Source organism: Echeneis naucrates, chromosome 4 (genome assembly GCF_900963305.1).
Source record: "Echeneis naucrates chromosome 4, fEcheNa1.1, whole genome shotgun sequence".
Classification (NCBI taxonomy): domain Eukaryota; kingdom Metazoa; phylum Chordata; class Actinopteri; order Carangiformes; family Echeneidae; genus Echeneis; species Echeneis naucrates.
In genome coordinates, this window is record NC_042514.1 from 6,341,807 (window position 1) to 6,364,037 (window position 22,231).

The following is a 22,231-nucleotide window of genomic DNA, read 5'->3' on the forward strand; positions in this document are numbered from 1 at the left end:
GCTGCAATTTACTTTGTATATAATCTTTTTTTTTTTTGGTCCTCAACAGCAGTTTGGGTGTCTAAAGAGAAAAACTGAAGAGTTGGAAGCTCACATGAACTCTGTGGAGGGGGGGGGGGGGGGGGAGCAGGGGCCTGCAGGCCTTTCTGCAGCTCTTGGCGGTGGTCTGTCGGGATTTGCAGAATGGGAAGTTGTGCGCTCCTGAACAGGATGTGGAGTCACTGCTGCTGCAGCACACAGCCCCCCAACCACACCTCAGAGCCGGACTGCATGAATCCGCATCTGGAGAAGATCCGAAGAGCTGTTTTTATTTATGTATTTATTTATTTTGGTGTGACATCTGTAGCTCCTTTTTGTCTCCATCCATCTCCCTGTGGACGCATCGAATCGGGGTAAGTCGACTGAATGCGCTACTTTAACTCAGTTTATTTGTCATCATTACTCCACAACTTAGTCCCGCAGCGCTTTTCGCGTGTTTTCAAAGTTTCCTGTCGCAAATGTTTTCCATAAACATCGTTAGATGCATTAAAATGAGTTGATATCAGAAAAATAAAAACCAATTTGAGTGTATCCTAAAGCTTTCCAGCTGCCCCAGCTGCTGTAGGTCTTTTGTTCTCAGCACTCAGCCCAGGGGGGGTGATGTTAACTTAATGACAGGGTGTTCCTAACCCTCTGTTGTTTTCCTGCCCAGACATGCACTGTGTCTTAGTTGTGTTACTGTTGCACACCACTGTAAGTCATTTCTCAAGGTATTCTAAACACTGTTGATCACCCCTCCTCACTTCTTCCTGCTCCTCGTCCTCGCCCTCTCAGATTCAGATGATGCCTCACCTCTGGATCTTGTCCGCCCTGCTGCTGGTCTGCTCTGTGGCCGAGCCCCCGAGCAGCCCAGAGGAAAATGAAGTCCTGAACCAAAGCGAGGCAGAGATCACCCAGAGCCAGGTCAGGATCCTCCGAGCTGGATGTTCACCTCGCAGCATGACCGATGTCCCTATCGGGCGTAACGGCAAGACTTTAACTCATTCCTTTGCTCTCTTTGGTTCACAATCAGGTGACTGAGAATGCAATCAGGAATCTCAGTGAACCCACACCCAGCCACACACCCACCACATGTGAGTTTTGCGCAATTTCTTCAGACTTGCCCTTCAGTTTTTCCCCAAATTGCCCCCTCTCTCCCTGTAGAGTAGCTGCTCCCTTGATTACCACAGTTGTCCAAAATATGCCGTCGATTTAATGGCAGGATGCAAAATGTGGTTTTCATTTGGACAGTTACACACCAACCATGAGAAAAGCCACTATTTCCCATACAGCAAGTATGCATTTACTGACATAACGCTATGCTAAATGCCGTTATGATTAGACGGCACGCAGTGTCATGTTTGATGTGCTACGTTCATATGATGATCACAAAATGGATGGAGCACATTATTTTCCTTCTGCTCAACAGATGTTGATGAGTGTGAGGGCGAGGGGCCAGGACCATGTGGTCTCAATGCCAGCTGTACTAATACGAACGGGTCTTACTTGTGTAGCTGTCGCCGTGGTTACCTGATGGGTGCTGGAGGTTGCCAGGGTTTGTCAGCATCTATCTGTGTGTGTGCGTGTGTGTGTGTGTATGTTGTGTATGTGTGTGAGAGCATTTTGGAAGGAGAGTTTTCACAAATGATTGTCTGCAGCTTTCAGTCTGCGGTGTGTCGGTTTTTCAGATATTGATGAATGCGCTCTGGCTGCGGTCACGGGCCTGCAGGCCTGTCAGGGCAACGCTGAATGCAGGAACACCCCTGGTTCCTTTACCTGCTCATGCCCTGTGGGATATGTAATGGCCCCAAATGGACAAAGCTGCGAAGGTGAGGCTTTGACATCTGTTGTGAGTGACTATAGCGTGTGGGTGTGCAGCATATGCAGAGCATCTACAGTGTGGTAGCACCGAGGTGTGTATGTGGGATGTCGGTCTCTGAAACAACCCAGGAAGAAATGGAAAATGCATTTAAAGAAAAGCACAACCTAGCCAAGTAAAATCAGCAAACTAGAAAATCATCCCATCAAATCGTCATATTTAACTCGCGCTGATGAAATCATCAAAATAACCTTGAATTACTTGGAGCAGTCCAAACGGTGATCCCATCAGGTATAACAGGAATAACTTTGGCAGACTGACGAATCTAAAGAAAACCATCAATAAAATCTCCCTTTTATTTGTTTCGCTCCGCTGCAGATGTGGATGAATGCAGTTTTGAGGAGCAGTGTCGTCGGGAGCTGGGAGTCGTGTGTGTGAACACTCCTGGCAGCTTCGTGTGCCAGTGCCAGCCCGGGTTCAGGGCGGAGGGCCCCGCCTGTGTTGGTGAGTCTGATAAATCCAGATTTTATCTGCTGTCCTGTCTTCATACTTTCCCCAACATCTCCCAGAGTTCAGGACTTGTGCTGACAGGGAAGAAGTCTTTACAGGAATACTGAGCCTGCTTTCATCCTCTTTGTCTTTGCTTGCTTTTGCTATTTCTATCGTCTAAATCCTTTTCTCTGTTTTCTTTTTATACTTCCCTTTTGTTCTCTTTTGAAATTTTCTGCAAATCTCTCTGGTCCTCGATAGCTCTTGTGTGTCCAGACTACACCGTGTGTCAAGGTGAGATCCGCTTTTCCTGCTTAACACATTCTGCTTGGCAAATCATGAGCTTGGTCGTCTTCTTAGGAGTTTAATTATAGTTATTTTAGTTGTTTTTATTTACCTGTTTCCTCAATCACTGTGTCTCCCAATATTGCTGTCGGAAGAGAAGTATGAAGTTGGACAGAGGGGAGTAAAAGAAAAATGGATTGTCGTGTAATCAATGCTGAAGGGACACTTATGCCTGTTAAGGGCTTGATTGAAATTTGGGGATGTGAGAATACTTTGGTAACTCTGTTGTTTTCAGTCAAATTAAGTAGCTGATTTACATAAAAGACAGTTTTAAGCAACAACATGTTATATTGCAGATGATTAATGGAAATTTCCGGCTGCTCTTTGTTCCAACGTGTTTCTCTGTCCCAGATGTGGACGAATGTGTGGAGAGTTCTTCGGTGTGCGATGGTCAGAGTGTGTGTGAGAACACGCTTGGGAGCTACAAGTGTGTTTGTCAACCGGGTTACCGTGGAAACGGCACACACTGCGAAGGTAAGCAATTAGTGCTAATATTGCTCCATGGGAATACCCTGTTTTCCTTCAGATGAGGCCATCCTTCACGTGTACGTGCGTTTTAATGCTCGCTGTTGAAATCATCTCGAGTGGCGATGTGATGTTTGTTGAAGAGGAGTTAACTGTGGTGTGGCTCTGACTGGGAAAGAGGGGGGAAAGCATAATGTTTGCTGTCTTCTTCCAGATGAGAATGAGTGTGCATCGGGCGATCACGGGTGCGATGCCAACGCTCGGTGCGGCAACATCATCGGCTCGTACTTTTGCCAGTGCTACCAGGGCTTCAATGGAGATGGGCACTCTTGTTTTGGTGGGTGAGGATGTGTTTGTGTGCGTCCCAAATATGAATATGAGACACATACGTCCTTAAATCAATGTCATCATAATTCCTCATCAAATTTAAACACGTGTATCGTCCCATTCTCTGAAAATGGAACCAGTGTCGGCGTCCTGATTAATGCACAGGCATGAGGAAAGGACCAGGAAGGAGGACTCTCAGACGCAGGGATCAGTTCAATAGGCCTTAATCTGGGTTTGGTACACAAGTAGTCAGTCCACACGGCAGAAGCACAAAGGAATGAGGCAAAAGACAAGACCAAATAATCCAAACAGGGTCGAAAACCGGGAAAACAAGAGACGACAAGGAGTGCCGGAACGTGACGATCTGGCAAAGAACAAAAAGGTGAAGTGAGGAATATATAGACAGGGAGAGATGATTAGACAGACACAGGTGAGGCACATCAGGGCGATCCCAGGAGCAGGAAACATGAGAGACCAGGAAGTTAGGTGACCTGATGGGACAGAATGTGAGTATCAAAATAAAACAGGAAGTGGCGCATAAACACGCACAGAAGAAAGGGCAAGGGCAAGTCATGACAATACTGTATCCTGACGGGGTTTGGCATGGATATATCTAAGTTCACATCCATAAATGTTTATATTTGGATGGGCCTGAAATGTATGTCAAAACATGAAATTATTGAAAATTCAAGATAATTTTAATTTTTAGACATCCACTTATACGCCAGATTGTTTACATGTGTTACATGCACGAATGCGTTGTGTGCTTTTGTTTATTTTCCATATGCACATGCCAAGAGCTGGGATTAGTGGGATTTTACACCCACCACTGACCCTTGTGCTGTGTGTGCCAGCAGCACTGGGGCACACGCTGGGTATAGTCATCAGACATCTCTTGGTTTTCTGTGCTTGTTGGCAGACATCGACGAGTGTGCGGTGAACAACGGCCTCTGCGAACACAACTGCACCAATGAGTCCGGAGGCTACAGCTGCCACTGTGTCTCTGGATACCAGCTGGACCAGGATGGACACAACTGCACAGGTGAAATGCAAGTCAGCGGCAAGATGGGGTCGCATTAAGTGGTGGAAGCTGAAACGAGGGGAAATAAGAATGACAAAATCTTCACCTTTAAGGTGATACAATGCTAATTTTTGGGGAGACCAGGCAGCACCAAGTGGGTGCATTAGTTCAGATCATTTCCGGCCTTCCACAATGTCCGATCAGTTAACGGTGGAAAATTCCCAAAACATTACCTACAAATGATTTACTAAATAGAGATAGAGAAAAACATTATGGCTCACTTTGTCTTCACTTGATGAGTGCTTTGCTCTGGGCTACATGTCCATCTGCTGTTTATTGTGGCTGTTTCATAAGAGTAAGAATAAGATAAGAGTCAAGCTAAGTTACAGACCAGACAGTTAACCAATGAGCTACATATGCAGCTGATAATCTCTCGACCCCTTTCACAATATTTATTATGGCTGCCTCTCAATGAGGGCTCAGAGTTATTGGCAACTAAGAGGAAATGGTTTGTAGGTGCAAGAAGATAACTGAGAGAAAAAAGAAAAAAAAGAAAACCTCAGAAGCTGCCCAGTGTGAGTACATCCAGCCAGTCCAAATGAGGACAGAGTGGTTTGAACGTTACCGAGGCAAGGCATCATAACCAAGTGATCAAACATTCCTCAAATTATTTTTGTAGCCTGTGAGAGGATTATTAGTGTAGATTCCTGCTTAGGATGAGTCCTGATCGCCAACTTGCACTCAGATAAACCAGATCTCAAAATCAGCCATAAGCTCAGAGCAGCAAATGGATGAGTATTCCTAGACACCAGAGTCAGCTTCGGTCTCTCAGGCCGAACAAACCAACTCTTATTAACTTCTTCTCTATTTAGCTGGTCCTTGTTAAAACAGATGTTGAAATGAATTGCACAAAGTGTTTGGTTCAGGTGTGAATGAGTCCTTACACAGCGCTACATGTTTGGTCACGCCAAAGGAGTTAAAATATGGCATCTCTGACCCTCCAGATGTGGACGAGTGCTCAGCTCTGAATGGGCTCTGCCAGCACGGATGCGTCAACACTCCTGGATCGTTCCAGTGCTCCTGCAGACATGGCTACCAGTTACACATCGATGGCCACACCTGTGTTGGTCAGTCGCTTGCCATCAGAGCTGTTTACTCACCTGTTTTCAGTCATTTAAATAAAATGGACATCAGAGATTTACCAGCAAGGCTTCCAGGAATCTAAAATCTCATTGTCTCAGTTTGTGTGTGTTGAGGATTTTGGAGGATTAGTGAGATGATAAAACACCAGACTCAGTTTGGAATCTGTTGCACAGGAGAGAAATGACATCAAGGAGACATTTGAATTTTTTTTTTTTTTTTTAACGTGTCTGTGTTTGTGTGTGTGTGTGGGCTCAGACATTGATGAATGTAAACTCCAGAACGGCGGCTGCTCCCACACCTGCACCAACTCTCCAGGAGGACACACTTGTGGCTGCCCTCCTCCTCTGCTGTTAGACACCAACAACCTGACCTGTATCAGTAGGTTTCTCTTCACAGGATTGACATTACTGTGAACTTGAATCATTCTTCAGTCTTTTTGGCTATACATATAAGATTGGTAACATTCAATGTTAAAAAAAAAAATGTCTTCTCACCTGAATAGACGTTAGCTCGTGTAAGCTGAGAAACGGCGGCTGCGACCATGTGTGCACGCTGAGGGCGGAGGGCCACATCCAGTGCAGTTGCCAGACAGGCTGGAAACTGGACGAGGACCTGAGGAGCTGCGTGGGTGAGATCTTCTTACACTGCCATCATATATGTTCAGCTCTGGTGACACTTTGGGCACTGATTATATCTATTTAGGCTTTCACAGTTTGATCCAGAAACCAAGCAGATCATTTAGTGATTTCAGTTTATATTTTAAGGGATTTGGAGAATTGAGTGCACAATTACTTCGTTGATTACTTAATTTCATTGGTTCAGACTTCACCATCTGTTAAAACATCCATACAAAGCTTCTCCAAGCCTCATTTCCTAACAATTTATTGTTATAGTCTGTGATACAAATCAACAAAGAGCTGGAAAGGTTTGCTGAGATCTAATCAACTTGTTATCCGTTCTTCACTCACCAAGTAGAAGGACATCATAACCAGGAATCACATTAGTTGTGAAAAAAAAATAAATAAAAAAAAAAGAGGAATTGCGGAAATTAGTGTTTAAAAAGTCCAGCCATGGCCAAGTCCCTTGGATGACAAACCTCCGTGCTGGAGCAAACAGCCAGGTTTCTCTGGTCACTCAGTCCAAAAAGGAAATGAACAGACTGCCTCGTAGATTGTTTTGTTCTGTTGAATGTTCGCTTGCTTGACTGTCGCTCTGCCCTTTGTCATGAGATGTGAACGAATGTGGGGACTTCACAAATGGCGGCTGCGAACAGCTCTGCGTGAACCAACCCGGTGGGTTCAACTGCACCTGCAGGGAAGGATTCAAAGTTCGGACTGATGACCTCACCAAGTGCCAGCGTGAGTCGGACAGCACACATCATGATGGATCATGACAACAAGAACACAGAGGAAAAATAACTGTGCTTTGAGTCCTTTTAAACAATGAATTTTAGACCTAAATTTACTCTCAGAGGAGTGAGCAGGTTGAACAGTGAATAACCAATGTCCAATACAGGTCATGTTTGGGAAATGTAGCCAATTTATTTCCATCCAAAAAGAAAACCTCATGCTTTAACACTGTTAATATAATATTAAATCACAGTCAGACTTTCTGCTCTCCGTCCACAACTGCCTCTCCTCATCTGAGTGCTGACACTCCACCTAGTGTCCAAACACAACAGCTGCATGCTTTTTATGAATCACACATCAAGTCATGCATTGTACTTACAAAATAAACAGAAAATGATATCATAGCCCCGATATTGTGAAATTGTCCTGAACAAATTCTCTGTTATTGCAGCTGTGTGTGACCCCCCCTGTCAGAACTACGGCGTGTGTGTGGCCCCAAACAGCTGTGACTGTCCTCCAGGCTACCCTGGTGTGGGCTGCTCGGGTACAAACCTCTACACATGGATAGCATTTACATTCTGGCAAGATTAGTCTGCGGAACAGAAACCATTGACATGTTTGTTTTGGAAAGTCGGCTCACAGCGAGAGAATCGTTGCTGCTTTGCGTTATAATGAGACATTAAACCCATCATAACGATATCATAATGATCCCATCATAATGATAATGCACCATCTTCAAGGGATAGTGCTGATGGGACATAGAGAAAAATCAAACTATTAAATATACTATAGCGAATATCCCAGAGAATCATGCAGCGGACTCGACATTAAACAGTCAAAGGATTTGCTTATTGAGCTACATAAACAAACAGGAATGATAAAAATGCACAGAGAGCACAGGATTGGACTGCTGCCTGAAATATATGAATGGCCTTGAATGACGGCCATGTTGGTCTGTCTCTCAGCGATGTGCTCCCCGCCCTGCGCCCACGGAGGGACATGCATGCGCTGGAACACGTGCCTGTGTCCTCCTGGCTGGACCGGAGACGGCTGCCACACAGGTGAAGCACCTCTGATGAGCAGGCTCCTGAAGATGGTCCCAGTTCTGAAGAAGCAAACAATGAAGTATTATTAAAAAGGAAATTAAAGCAGACTATGCTAAAAAGAGAGAGAGAGAGAATGAAAATCAGACTGTCTTCATTATATGAAGGCTTTTTTTTTATTGTCTTGACCAACCTAGTATCTCTATATGACTGTAAGCTTTATATAAATAATGTGTATCTCTTTTTTCTATTCTCCCCCCAAATACATATGTATATATTGATATATATATAATGTCTATCTCAATTTATCCTGCTTTGACTCTTGTTTGTATTTCTGTCAGCTGTGTGTGAGCTTCCTTGTGCCAATGGTGGTCGCTGTGTGGGGCCTGATACCTGCCAGTGTCCCTCCGACTACACCGGCCCCCAGTGCCTTTTGCGTGAGTAGCAGAACTGCCACATTTGTCATCGGTTCCACTGGGCAAGAGGGCGTTTCTTTAGAGAAACCAGATGTCTGTCATCTCTCTCTCCTGCATGTTAGTTTTGCACTGCGTAGTAAAATATACATTCTAGGTTATACTGAAGGGAAATCAGAAGTTTTTGGGTGGGACAACTACATTGTGTTGCCTCTTGGTGTTATTTTCCTACACAGGCCTACCTCTATCTCTGTATGTGTGTGTTTTGTAGCCTTGTGCACTCCTGCCTGTCAAAATGGGGGGAGGTGTGTGGATGTCAACAAATGCACATGTGTTGGTGGATGGCAGGGAGCACGATGCCAGATAGGTGAGATTCCACACTCATTGTCATCTTATCTTATTGTGCACTCATTTACGCAAAGCAGGAAGAATAATGAATTAAATTGAACCGCGGTGCTTCTGATGTTGAGAGTTCAAAATAAATCTGAGAAGCAAATATCACCTAATCTTCTGCTATCTGATGTTATTAATCAAAATTTCCTTTAAAACTAAACCATATTTGCTGGTTTCAACCTCGCAAATGTGAGGATTTCTTGCTTTTCTTTATTTTCTTTATATGACAGAGAAAAAAACAAAACAAAAAAAACTTAATTTGCTAAACACATATTTAACAATTGAGTTAGTTAATTAATAACAACACACACTGGTTACAGCAGTGGTTCTCAAACTTTTTCAGTCATTCCCCACTTTGAACATGTGGAGATTTTCAAGCCCCACTTGACCCTGTCGCCCCAACAAAAACTTTGACAAATTACATTTCGTTTTATTGAACTGCAACTGTGAATCCTAGACCAAGATAGCTCTCATCATATTTTCTTTTCCGTTGGGTTTTTGGTTGACTTGGCCCGTCTGTCTTGTGTGTATGAGATGGTGCTGGCTCTTTTATGGTCCGCGCCACAAATTTATCCATGTTGCTAACGGCTACCTGCTAACTTGTTTTCCCCCTGCAAATATTGGCCTGCTGCAATTAACATCCCGACGTCTGTTTTTGCACTTTAGTTCCAGGTTAACTTTTTCTCCCGGTTTCTAAATGCTCTTTAATCATTTTAGCCATTAATTATTACTTTGTGTGTGTGTTTTGTTTAGATTTAATTATCTATATTGTCAATAAAGAAAAGCATTTACAGTAAGAAAGGCATGAAATGGAAAATTTCTTCCCGATTGTCGCGCCACACCTGTCATGTATTCATTCCCCACCGATGGGTTACACCCCACACTTTGAGAAGCTCCGGATTACAGTAAGATCATCAAGGCCATGTTACCTATGAAAAATCTCATCCATGCTGCTGGTCACCAGCGATTTGTGGCCTGTGGATTTTAACCCTGAACTTTATAGCAGGTTTTCCCTCTGAGTTGAGGGAGAGGACTGTGCTGCCCAGATGAGCTGTGTTGATCTGGATCAGTGTTGACTCCTCACCTGCTCCCTGTCCTCTCCAGAGCCCGTTCAGTGTCAGACATCCTGTAAGAACAGAGGAGTGTGTGTGGGCCTCAACAGGTGCCGCTGTGCCAAAGGATTTACTGGAAGCCTCTGTGAAACAGGTTAGTCTGTGTGTGTTTGTGTGTGTCTGAGAGGCCTTGGCCATCAGTTTGTATTAAGAGTCTTGCTGTGTGGCACGTCCGTAGCTGTGACCACTCCCTGCGTGCCGCCGTGCCAACACGGAGCCACCTGCAGTCCTCACAACACCTGCACCTGTCCAGAGGGCACAGCCGGCCTGCGCTGCGAGAGACTGTAAGTACGAGTAACAACAGCAGCAACAACACAGTCACACAGAGAAACATGGAAACTCTTAACGCCTTAACTCGGCTACTCATTACGCTCTTGTCTGAGAACACATGAACCTTTTTACAGTAAAATGGGAGCGTAGCCATTGTTCCCCTTCATGACACCCGTAGTTACAGCAGCACACAGTTTGGCTTCTTCTGTTCTTTTGTGCGACAAATGGCAGAGCCAAGTTTTCACAATCGTAGCAAAGGCCCAACATCCTACATAAAGAAAGAAACATCAACAACTGTTTTTGTTTTTACCCTGAAATCTAAATGTCTTTCAAAACATCACAGCCAAACAGTTTAAGCTTCTTTGGGACTCGACATTCAGTGCTTGCATTAGTAACATTTTTCCTCTGCAGATACGGAGTCACACCATGTGTTTGTTTGTGTTTGTGTCCTAGGACGTGTCCTGTGGTCACCACTGTGGTCAGTATGGCTCGAGCAGTGAGAAAGGCGTTTAGGGAAAGTTACGTTGATCGCTGTGGACCCCTGGGAGTTCAACTTTGCACTAAATACAGGTTCAATGTTGTTTGTTTTTTTGACTACATCCACGAGCTCTGCATGGTTCAAAAAAGGTTTAGGTTTGTCATAGAAAACTGAACAGACGCCCAACAGCTTTCCTTAAATAGATTTGAACATAGAATTTGTCATAAGAGCATCGACAAATGATCAATATGTCTTCTGGCTGGTTGTGTTTCCAGGATGAACCAAGCTCGTGTGTACCTGCAGGCCTACAGGGTTGGCTACAAGATCCAGTGTCCAGAGAGGAAGGGCAGATGAGGAACAATCAGCCAACATGTTGGGCAACAGGCAAGATACGAAATGAGACTGTAAAAACTACTATTATTACTGTAAAATGAACTAAAGACGACTCAGCTAGAAGATGTTGTGGAATCTCTGAGGCTAATTTCATCCTTGAATCAAGTCTCTATGCTGAAATGGACCTCATTGTATTATAAAGGATGTTTATTTGGTTCGTCATGTATGTCGACACTGAACTTTGTATTAGTTTGCACACGTTTGTGTACATTTTTTTTAAAATCATTTTATGAAAAATATTTCTAAGTATGTAAAAGGATTCAATGGATTCAATGATATTTTTTTTTAATGCAGGCTGAGATTTGTTAGAATTTACATTTTATTGCCTTTTGACAAAATTTCCTCAGAGTTGTTTTGGTTGAGATTTTCACAATCTCTTAGCTCTTGTCAATAATTGTCTAACAAAAATAAAAATGTCAGGCGTGTTTGAGGTCAAGTTCATTCAACCATCTCATGGAACAATTCCTAATTGCTGCCCTTTGGTTACGTTACTTACTAAGATTTTGAAGAGCAGTTCTGTGAAATTTTAACGCAGTTAAAATGTGGCGTGACACACATGCTGGTGTTGGTGTCGTCCTGCAGGATGGTTTCTAAACATCAACATGCTTGTTTTTTTGTAATTAAATGATTGTCAGAGTAAAGATGGATCAAATCTACAATCACACTTTCCTTCTTGGTCCTTTCTTTATTGGGTTATTATTTTGAAACACATTTATTTATCATTGTTTAGTTTTTTCTGATTATTATTTCATTATTATAAGTGGAAATGCAACACAATTTGACAACAACAAACCCACATTAACTCTCATATGTTACATTCCTATGCAGTGGTTTAGCCTAATTTAGCTCAGGTGTAATAAAATTAGAGTTTAACACCTCGTATTGTATATCAGCCTCATAATTGTCAGCTGGCATGAAAACTACACAAAATGCTAATATTGCCTCATTTCTGCTGAATGTGTATTGTATATAGGCAAAGTTTAGAGGTGATACTCTGTCAAGCTGTGAGTTTGTCAGCTTGTTGACAGAATATGACAAACATATTTATTGCTGCAGATTAAAGACAAGCATCAGGCCGCAATTAAACACTTGACTCATTTTAACTTTTATGTCATATTCTCTGATAAATCTAAAAATGACTTAAATCCTTGATTAACAAACTTCACGTTGTGTGATACAGATTTCATATTCGCTGGGTTTCAGAGTGATGCTCACCTGGGGCTTAAACACAGGTTCCATCCCAGGAGGCATGGAAAAGGTGAAGCGCTGCATGAAGGACGTGAAGAAGAGGAAGAGCTCCATTCTGGCCAAGTTCTCACCAAGACAGGCCCGCTTACCTGCAGCAGCAATGCAACAATTTAACAGACAAAAGCCGCTACAGACAAAAACATCTGAGTGTTGGCCAATCAACAGGCAACTATTTCTTCTTGCAGCAACAGGTTGTTGGAAAAAACATAACAACCTGCTGCCAAACCTGTTGTTCACATCAAAATCTGGTCACAGGACTGAAACGACAAAACTCTTTGGGCTCCAGTGGAAGCTGCACACATTGACTAAAGTCATGCCACTGATAGCTAAATGCAGCGTGCATTATGCAGTGATTTAAATGTACAATGTCCTCAATAATGTTGAAAAGTCGATCGATTGACTAAGTGTGAGGAAAACATTCAATAGGAAAATGATCAAACTTGTAATTTGTGCCGTTGTGTCGATGACATTGCTGTGTTTGTGTTATGATACTTGCCAAGAGAGAAAGGGATGAAAGCAGCTTGTTTCACGAACTTGCCCTCCTTATTTAAAAAGTGTCCTGGGTTAAAGGTGTAGGGCGTCTCCCACGTGCTCTTGTCGAACAGCACCGAGGTCAAATTGGGAATTACCGTAACACCCTAAAATGATATTAATGCCTGAGTTCAGGGAAGAGCAAGTGCACATGTGACAGAACAAGACGAAAGCCAGTGTGAGGAATGACCTTTGGGATTTTATAGCCTTCCAGTTGGACCTCTCTTTTGGTGACGTGAGGGAGGCTGAGAGGAACTATGTTGCTAATCCTCTGGAGCTCGTGGATGACGGCGTCAGTGTAGGGCAGCTTAGGGCGGTCCTCCATGGATGGCTGTCTGGACTGTCCGATCACTCTGTCTATCTCAGCCTGGACTTTTTCTGTACAACACGAAGGAATAACTTTGTCACTTAGTTACCCGAAGAATGAGAATCAAAGAAGCTAAATGGCAGTCTTGTTTTTGGATATAGCCAACATTAGCATGAAGAACTGTTTACTTATCGGTCAAGAAGAAACATAATGAGTTCAGCATCACTCCTGATTCCTTTATTCATTGGCGGCCATCTCCAGAAATGAAAATGAACCCTGTTGTTTTTTTCAATTTCTATTACTTTTCTTTTCCTGAAGTTAGCACACTAACCAACCACCTGCATATTCACTTTCTGATGTTGGGGTATTGTACTGTCCAGTCTTATAGTAATCTCTTGTCTTATCACATAGATAATAAAGCTTTAATAATATAATAATTATATTGTATTATAATATCATGCCTATTATAATATATGTTATAATTATATTATGATATCAGAATTTTATAATATTATGAAGCTTTTGCTTAGTCAACTGCTGTCAGCTTGCATATAAGTGTGATTCATGTTTTCCTACCCTGAATCTCAGTGTACTTTGCCATGTAGAGTAAAGCCCAACGCAGGGTGGTGGACGTGGTCTCAGTACCGGCCCCAAATAGATCAAAAACGCACATCACCAAGTTTTCTTCGTGAAAAACAGAATCCACTACACCGTCCTTTTTCATCTGAAGGGGAAATTTTGTAAAGCAGAACTGGTTTGTTATGTTTGCTAATTGCATGATTATTAACCAATTACACAATTAAATTAGTTTTTTTTTCCACTTTTTATATACTGAAAAATAATAAAACAAGTGTTTCATCAGAACTCAACAGGACACAATAATGTGATTTCATCAAACAAAGTCTTCAAGGAAGATTTTCATATATAACGTTAAATTAAGAAGCTGGGAAAAATGTATTATCAAAATATTTGCCAATTTATTCATTAGTAGTTTTTCTGCTCACCTTCTGAATCTCATTCAGGTAGCAGTCAATGAAGTCTCTGGGCTCAGAGGGATCCAAGTCTCTCTTGTGCTGATCAATTTCTGTTTTCATCAACTTGAGTACTTCAGAATATGTTTGTCGGACAGTATGGTGTGGGCCGGGAAAATGCTTCATCAGCATGGGGAATGCGTTATACAGCTGCCAATATCAACGACACGGCTAAAAACAGGACTAGAAGAGTGCATCTCTATTTTGAGATATTTTGAGAAGTGTGTCACAAAATCAATGACTACAACAGTAAACATCTTAGATTTCATTTGAGTTACCTGAGTCCAGATGGAGCCTTCAATTTGGGTTCCTTTATCAACCAAATGTGTCATTTTCAGAAACTTCTCATCACAGTAGTCAAAGCGTTGACCAAAAACCAGGGAGCAGATGATGTTGGAAACAGCTTTGTTTATGATGTAGTGCGGATTAAAGGGTTTCCCTGAAGAGGCACGTCAAACATATCGGAGAGAAAATGAAACTTTAAATATCTGAGACATTTTACAGCATTTGTGTAGGGATGGTGTGCGTTAGAATCACTACCTTTCTCATTTGCAAATTCTTTGGACAAGTAAATAAATTCATTCAATATGGAAGATTCCAAAGATCTCTTGCCAACTCCAAAGTATTTAAGAGTGAAGAGGGCAAATCGTCTTTGCTCTTTCCACGAATGTCCATTAGTGAAAATAATACCTGTAGAGAAACATGTTATTTATATTATGACACAAGTAAGTTTACACCATTTAAAATGACAAACTCCAGGTCATTTACAGTGGTAGAACTTTGTGCTTTTAAATCTGTCCATCCTGATTTGACATAACAGTAAAAATATATGCCTTTACTTTATCAGCAATTACAAATATATATAAAACATTTCCACTGAAAGACTTCAGCCCTGGTGATGGAACTGTACTCTTTAATCTACAAGGTTACAAACAACTCTTTACCAAAGTCAGGTAACGCATCAACATGGAATGGAATTACTGGGCGGTCATTTAAGATGTCTCCTTTGTTGAGTAGAGCTTCTTGCATGGTGCTGAGGCCGTTCAAAACCACCGTCCATGTGCTGTCGAGTTTAAGGCTGTATACTTTACCATACGTCTCTGCTAACTGCCAACAGAACACCATAAGTGAGAAACCATGATGTAACGTATCTGCAACATGGTTTTTATTGTGCTCCTGAAGCTGCATGTTTATATGTTTGTGTTTCTACATTGCTAGCAATTTAATAACCATTCATCTCATCGTGAGACAAAAGTATTCTACATTATCCTTTATATCTGTTGCATAATCTTACCTCAGTCATTGCTCTGTGAGCATTTCTCAAATCCAGAGAGAACACGTTTCCCACAAGAGGAAGAGCCAGGGGTCCCGGAGGAAAGTTTCTGGGCCGACGGTTCCTTAAACACTCTGCAATCACCAAGAAGACCAGAGTGAAGATGAGCAGACTGCTACTGTCCAGCCACAGAGAGGGAACAGATACACCGGAGAGTTGATCCATCTTCAGCCTGCTGTGTCGAGATTCACTGGGATCTATATCTGTCTGATGGCATATCACAGAAGTAGTAATAAACTTCTACGTCTCTTCCACAAACTCTCCAATCTACACCACAGTTTATAGCCGAGCAGTGACTGGATTTTCGCTGCTGTTCAAACAAGAACATGTTTGATCTGGACTCTAATATCAAAGAAAGTGGGGCAGAGAGTCATAAAGTGTGTGCAGAAAACCACACTAATCTCCAAAGCGAAAAGTTAATTTGTTACAAAACATTTCACAGCCTGTTGACCTACAACATTAAAAAGTCTTCACACAACAACAACTTCAGTTTTTGTTGTCCTACTTGGATATTAATTGTTACAGCGTTCTTGTAATGTTGTTGTGTTTAACCTAATCATACAATTAATTTACGAAAAATGTAGAGAGTAGAGAGAGCATGTTTGTATTTTGATTCACACTTTGGTTTAGGAATTATAACACGCAATTGGCAATATTATCATACAAAGATGTTTTGTACTGCGTGGTAAAATATACATTCTAGGTTATACTGAAGGGAAATCAGAAGTTTTTGGGTGGGACAACTACATTGTGTTGCCTCTTGGTGTTATTTTCCTACACAGGCCTACCTCTATCTCTGTATGTGTGTGTTTTGTAGCCTTGTGTACTCCTGCCTGTCAAAATGGGGGGAGGTGTGTGGATGTCAACAAATGCACGTGTTGGTGGATGGCAGGGAGCACGATGCCAGATAGGTGAGAGTCCACACTCTCATTGTCATCTTATCTTATTGTGCACTCATTTATGTAAGCAGGAAGAATAATGAATTAAATCGGACCGCAGTGCTTCTGATGTTGAGTTCAAAATAATGAGTCTGCAATCTGAAAAGCAAATATCACAATCTTCTCCTATCTAATGTTATTAATCTTTTTTTTTAAATCATTTTTATCATTATGAGTAATATTTCTTTGTATGTAAAAGGATTCAATGGATTCAATGATATTTTTTTAAATGCAGGCTGAGATTTGATAGAATTTACATTTATTGCCTTTTGACAAAATTTCCTCAGTGTTGTTTTGGTTGAGATTTTCACAATCTCTTAGCTCTTTTCAATGATTGTCTGACAAAAATAAAAAATGTCAGGCGTGTTTGAGGTCAAGTTCATTCAACCATCTCATTGAACAATTCCTAATTGCTGCCCTTTGGTTACGTTACTTAATAAGATTTTGAAGAGCAGTTCTGTGAAATTTTAACGCAGTTAAAATGTGGCGTGACACACATGCTGGTGTTGGTGTCGTCCTGCAGGATGGTTTCTAAACATCAACATGCTTGTTTTTTTTAAATTAAATGATTATCAGAGTAAAGATGGATCAAATCTACAATCACACTTTCCTTCTTGGTCCTTTCTTTATTGGGTTATTATTTTGAAACACATTTATTTATCATTGTTTAGTTTTTTCAGATTATTATTTCATTATTATAAGTGGAAATGCAACACAATTTGACAACAACAAACCCACATTAACTCTCATATGTTACATTCCTATGCAGTGGTTTAGCCTAATTTAGCTCAGGTGTAATAAAATTAGAGTTTAACACCTCGTATTGTATATCAGCCTCATAATTGTCAGCTGGCATGAAAACTACACAAAATGCTAATATTGCCTCATTTCTGCTGAATGTGTATTGTATATAGGCAAAGTTTAGAGGTGATACTCTGTCAAGCTGTGAGTTTGTCAGCTTGTTGACAGAATGTGACCAACATATTTATTGCTGCAGATTAAAGACAAGCATCAGGCCGCAATTAAACACTTGACTCATTTTAACTTTTAAGTCATATTCTCTGATAAATCTAAAAATGACTTAAATCCTTGATTAACAAACTTCACGTTGTGTGATACAGATTTCATATTCGCTGGGTTTCAGAGTGACGCCCACCTGGGGCTTAAACACAGGTTCCATCCCAGGAGGCATGGAAAAGGTGAAGCGCTGCATGAAGGACGTGAAGAAGAGGAAGAGCTCCATTCTGGCCAAGTTCTCACCAAGACAGGCCCGCTTACCTGCAGCAGCAATGCAACAATTTAACAGACAAAAGCCGCTACAGACAAAAACATCTGAGTGTTGGGCAATCGACAGGCAACTATTTCTTCTTGCAGCAACAGGTTGTTGGAAAAAACATAACAACCTGCTGCCAAACCTGTTGTTCACATCAAAATCTGGTCACAGGACTGAAACGACAAAACTCTTTGGGCTCCAGTGGAAGCTGCACACATTGACTAAAGTCATGTCACTGATAGCTAAATGCAGCGTGCATTATGCAGTGATTTAAAAACTTTGACACAGTTTTACTTCAAATGCAAGATACACTTTGATCTGGCTAAATGAGAATTTATGAAAAATTTCTACAATGTCCTCAATAATGTTGAAAAATCAATCGATTGACTAAGTGTGAGGAAAACATTCAATAGGAAAATGATCAAACTTGTAATTTGTGCCGTTGTGTCGATGACATTGCTGTGTTTGTGTTATGATACTTGCCAAGAGAGAAAGGGATGAAAGCAGCTTGTTTCACGAACTTGCCCTCCTTATTTAAAAAGTGTCCTGGGTTAAAGGTGTAGGGCGTCTCCCACGTGCTCTTGTCGAACAGCACCGAGGTCAAATTGGGAATTACCGTAACACCCTAAAATGATATTAATGCCTGAGTTCAGGGAAGAGCAAGTGCACATGTGACAGAACAAGACGAAAGCCAGTGTGAGGAATGACCTTTGGGATTTTATAGCCTTCCAGTTGGACCTCTCTTTTGGTGACGTGAGGGAGGCTGAGAGGAACTATGTTGCTAATCCTCTGGAGCTCGTGGATGACGGCGTCAGTGTAGGGCAGCTTAGGGCGGTCCTCCATGGATGGCTGTCTGGACTGTCCGATCACTCTGTCTATCTCAGCCTGGACTTTTTCTGTACAACACGACGGAATAACTTTGTCACTTAGTTACCTGAAGAATGAGAATCAAAGAAGCTAAATGGCAGTCTTGTTGTTGTATATAGCCAACATTAGCATGAAGAACTGTTTACTTATCTGTCAAGAAGAAACATAATGAGTTCAGCATCACTCCTGATTCCTTTATTCATTGGCGGCCATCTCCAGAAATTGAAAATGAACCCTGTTGTTTTTTTCAATTTCTATTACTTTTCTTTTCCTGAAGTTAGCACACTGACCAACCACCTGCATATTCACTTTCTGATGTTGGGGTATTGTACTGTCCAGTCTTATAGTAATCTCTTGTCACATAGATAATAAAGCTTTAATAATATAATAATTATATTGTATTATAATATCATGTATATTATAATTATATTATATTATGAAGTTTTTGCTTAGTCAACTGCTGTCAGCTTGCATATAAGTGTGATTCATGTTTTCCTACCCTGAATCTCAGTGTACTTTGCCATGTAGAGTAAAGCCCAACGCAGGGTGGTGGACGTGGTCTCAGTACCGGCCACAAATAGATCAAAAACGCACATCACCAAGTTTTCTTCGTGGAAAACAGAATCCACTACACCGTCCTTTTTCATCTGAAGGGGAAATTTTGTAAAGCAGAATTGGTTTGTCATGTTTGCTAACTGCATGATTATTAACAAATTACACAATTAAATTAGTTTTTTCCCACTTTTTATATTCTGGAAAATAATAAAACAAGTGTTTCATCAGAACTCAACAGGACACAATAATGTGATTTCATCAAACAAATTCTTCAAGAAAGCTTTTGATATATAACGTTAAATTAAGAAGCTGGGAAAAATGTATTATCAAAATATTTGCCAATTTATTCATTAGTAGTTTTTCTGCTCACCTTCTGAATCTCATTCAGGTAGCAGTCAATGAAGTCTCTGGGCTCAGAGGGATCCAAGTCTTTCTTGTGCTGATCAATTTCTGTTTTCAACAACTTGAGTACTTCAGAATATGTTTTTCGGACAGTATGGTGTGGGCCGGGAAAATGCTTCATCAGCATGGGGAATGCGTTATACAGCTGCCAATATCAACGACAAGGCTAAAAACAGGACTAGAAGAGTGCATCTCTATTTTGAGATATTTTGAGAAGTGTGTCACAAAATCAATGACTACAACAGTAAACATCTTAGATTTCATTTGAGATACCTGAGTCCAGATGGAGCCTTCAATTTGGGCTACTTTATCAACCAAATGTGTCATTTTCAGAAACTTCTCATCACAGTAGTCAAAGCGTTGACCAAAAACCAGGGAGCAGATGATGTTGGAAACAGCTTTGTTTATGATGTAGTGCGGATTAAAGGGTTTCCCTGAAGAGGCACGTCAAACATATCGGAGAGAAAATGAAACTTTACATATCTGAGTCATTTTACAGCATTTGTGTAGGGATGGTGTGCGTTAGAATCACTACCTTTCTTATTTGCAAATTCTTTGGACAAGTAAATAAATTCATTCAATATGGAAGATTCCAAAGATCTCTTGCCAACTCCAAAGTATTTAAGAGTGAAGAGGGCAAATCGTCTTTGCTCTTTCCACGAATGTCCATTAGTGAAAATAATACCTGTAGAGAAACATGTTATTTATATTATGACACAAGTAAGTTTACACCATTTAAAATGACAAACTCCAGGTCATTTACAGTGGTAGAACTTTGTGCTTTTAAATCTGTCCATCCTGGTTTGACATAACAATAAAAATATATGCCTTTACTTTATCAGCAATTACAAATATATATAAAACATTTCCACTGAAAGACTTCAGCCCTGGTGATGGAACTGTACTCTTGAATCTACAAGGTTACAAACAACTCTTTACCAAAGTCAGGTAACGCATCAACATGGAGTGGAATTACTGGGCGGTCATTTAAGATGTCTCCTTTGTTGAGTAGAGCTTCTTGCATGGTGCTGAGGCCGTTCAAAACCACCGTCCATGTGCTGTCGAGTTTAAGGCTGTATACTTTACCATACGTCTCTGCTAACTGCCAACAGAACACCATAAGTGAGAAACCATGATGTAACGTATCTGCAACATGGTTTTTATTGTTCTCCTGAAGCTGCATGTTTATATGTTTGTGTTTCTACATTGCTAGCAATTTAATAACCATTTATCTCATCGTGAGACAAAAGTATTCTACATTATCCTTTATATCTGTTGCATAATCTTACCTCAGTCATTGCTCTGTGAGCATTTCTCAAATCCAGAGAGAACACGTTTCCCACAAGAGGAAGAGCCAGGGGTCCCGGAGGAAAGTTTCTGGGCCGACGGTTCCTTAAACACTCTGCAATCACCAAGAAGACCAGAGTGAAGATAAGCAGACTGCTACTGTCCAGCCACAGAGAGGGAACAGATACACCGGAGAGTTGATCCATCTTCAGCCTGCTGTGTCGAGATTCACTGGGATCTATATCTGTCTGATGGCATATCACAGAAGTAGTAATAAACTTCTACGTCTCTTCCACAAACTCTCCAACCTACACCACAGTTTATAGCCGAGCAGTGACTGGATTTTCGGTGTCTGTTCAAACAAGAGCATGTTTGATCTGGACTCTAATATCAAAGAAAGTGGGGCAGAGAGTCATAAAGTGTGTGCAGAAAACCACTCTAATCTCCAAAGGGAAAAGTTAATTTGTTACAAAACATTTCAAAGCCTGTTGACCTACAACATTAAAAAGTCTTCACACAACAACAACTTCAGTTTTTGTTGTCCTACTTGGATATTAATTGTTACAGCATTAAAATCTAAGTTCTTGAAATTTTGTTGTGTTTAACCTAATCATACAATTAATTTACAAAAAATGTAGAGAGTAGAGAGAGCATGTTTGTATTTTGATGCACACTTTGGTTTAGGAATTATTAACACACAATTGGCAATATTATCATACAAAGATGTTTTGTACTGCGTGGTAAAATATACATTCTAGGTTATACTGAAGGGAAATCAGAAGTTTTTGGGTGGGACAACTACATTGTGTTGCCTCTTGGTGTTATTTTCCTGCACAGGCCTACCTCTATCTCTGTATGTGTGTGTTTTGTAGCCTTGTGTACTCCTGCCTGTCAAAATGGGGGGAGGTGTGTGGATGTCAACAAATGCACATGTGTTGGTGGATGGCAGGGAGCACGATGCCAGATAGGTGAGAGTCCACACTCTCATTGTCATCTTATCTTATCGTGCACTCATTTTTGTAAGCAGGAAGAATAATGAATTAAATCGGACCGCGGTGCTTCTGATGTTGAGAGTTCAAAATAATGAGTCTGCAATCTGAGAAGCAAATATCACCTAATCTTCTGCTATCTAATGTTATTAATCTTTTTTTTAAATCATTTTTATCATTATAAGTAATATTTCTAAGTATGTAAAAGGATTCAATGGATTCAATGATATTTTTTTAAATGCAGGCTGAGATTTGTTAGAATTGACATTTTATTGCCTTTTGACAAAATTTCCTCAGAGTTGTTTTGGTTGGGATTTTCACAATCTCTTAGCTCTTGTCAATGATTGTCTAACAAAAATAAAAATGTCAGGCGTGTTTGAGGTCAAGTTCAT

General features: G+C 41.0%; 2 protein-coding genes across 4 annotated transcripts; one reads left to right on the forward strand and one right to left on the reverse strand.

The window, feature by feature from the left end:
• The first annotated feature begins 255 nt into the window (after positions 1-255).
• Positions 256-11,731, forward strand: LOC115041756 (multiple epidermal growth factor-like domains protein 6). 3 transcript variants are annotated; one of them, XM_029499488.1, is made up of 21 exons: positions 256-392; positions 814-942; positions 1,052-1,112; positions 1,448-1,573; positions 1,707-1,847; positions 2,216-2,341; positions 3,023-3,145; positions 3,351-3,473; positions 4,383-4,505; positions 5,489-5,611; positions 5,883-6,005; positions 6,130-6,255; positions 6,857-6,985; positions 7,428-7,520; positions 7,942-8,037; positions 8,361-8,456; positions 8,704-8,799; positions 9,930-10,031; positions 10,116-10,221; positions 10,661-10,777; positions 10,961-11,731. In XM_029499488.1, exons 2-21 carry the CDS (start codon positions 820-822, stop codon positions 11,037-11,039), a joined length of 2,232 nt encoding a protein of 743 aa, XP_029355348.1. In that variant the 5' UTR covers positions 256-392; positions 814-819; the 3' UTR covers positions 11,040-11,731. The 3 variants fall into 3 exon arrangements, with proteins under 3 accessions (XP_029355348.1, XP_029355347.1, XP_029355349.1); XM_029499487.1 differs by having other exon boundaries at positions 10,661-11,036; XM_029499489.1 differs by lacking the exon at positions 7,428-7,520 and having other exon boundaries at positions 10,661-11,036.
• Positions 10,084-21,056, reverse strand: LOC115042063 (uncharacterized). The gene is made up of 18 exons (XM_029500085.1): positions 20,853-21,056; positions 20,503-20,665; positions 20,099-20,248; positions 19,837-19,997; positions 19,532-19,708; positions 19,106-19,253; positions 18,448-18,635; positions 18,223-18,364; positions 17,563-17,744; positions 15,490-15,735; positions 15,140-15,302; positions 14,736-14,885; positions 14,474-14,634; positions 14,169-14,345; positions 13,741-13,888; positions 13,048-13,235; positions 12,823-12,964; positions 10,084-12,415 (listed from the first exon to the last, which is right to left on the reverse strand). Exons 1-18 carry the CDS (start codon positions 21,054-21,056, stop codon positions 12,231-12,233), a joined length of 3,075 nt encoding a protein of 1,024 aa, XP_029355945.1. The 3' UTR covers positions 10,084-12,230.
• Between the last annotated feature and the right edge of the window lie 1,175 nt (positions 21,057-22,231).

Bases quoted from the DNA above. Each gene is read 5' to 3' on its own strand.
- LOC115041756 (XM_029499487.1), top strand. From the start codon at position 820: ATGATGCCTCACCTCTGGATCTTGTCCGCCCTGCTGCTGGTCTGCTCT. The intron at 4,506-5,488 runs GTGAAATGCAAG...CTGACCCTCCAG, and splicing joins GGATGGACACAACTGCACAG to ATGTGGACGAGTGCTCAGCT. The intron at 6,006-6,129 runs GTAGGTTTCTCT...TCACCTGAATAG, and splicing joins CAACAACCTGACCTGTATCA to ACGTTAGCTCGTGTAAGCTG.
- LOC115042063 (XM_029500085.1), bottom strand. From the start codon at position 21,056: ATGGATCAACTCTCCGGTGTATCTGTTCCCTCTCTGTGGCTGGACAGT. The intron at 15,736-17,562 runs TAATCAAGGATT...ATATGCCATCAG, and splicing joins TCACACAACGTGAAGTTTGT to ACAGATATAGATCCCAGTGA. The intron at 15,303-15,489 runs GTAAGATTATGC...TTCTGTTGGCAG, and splicing joins CTCACAGAGCAATGACTGAG to TTAGCAGAGACGTATGGTAA.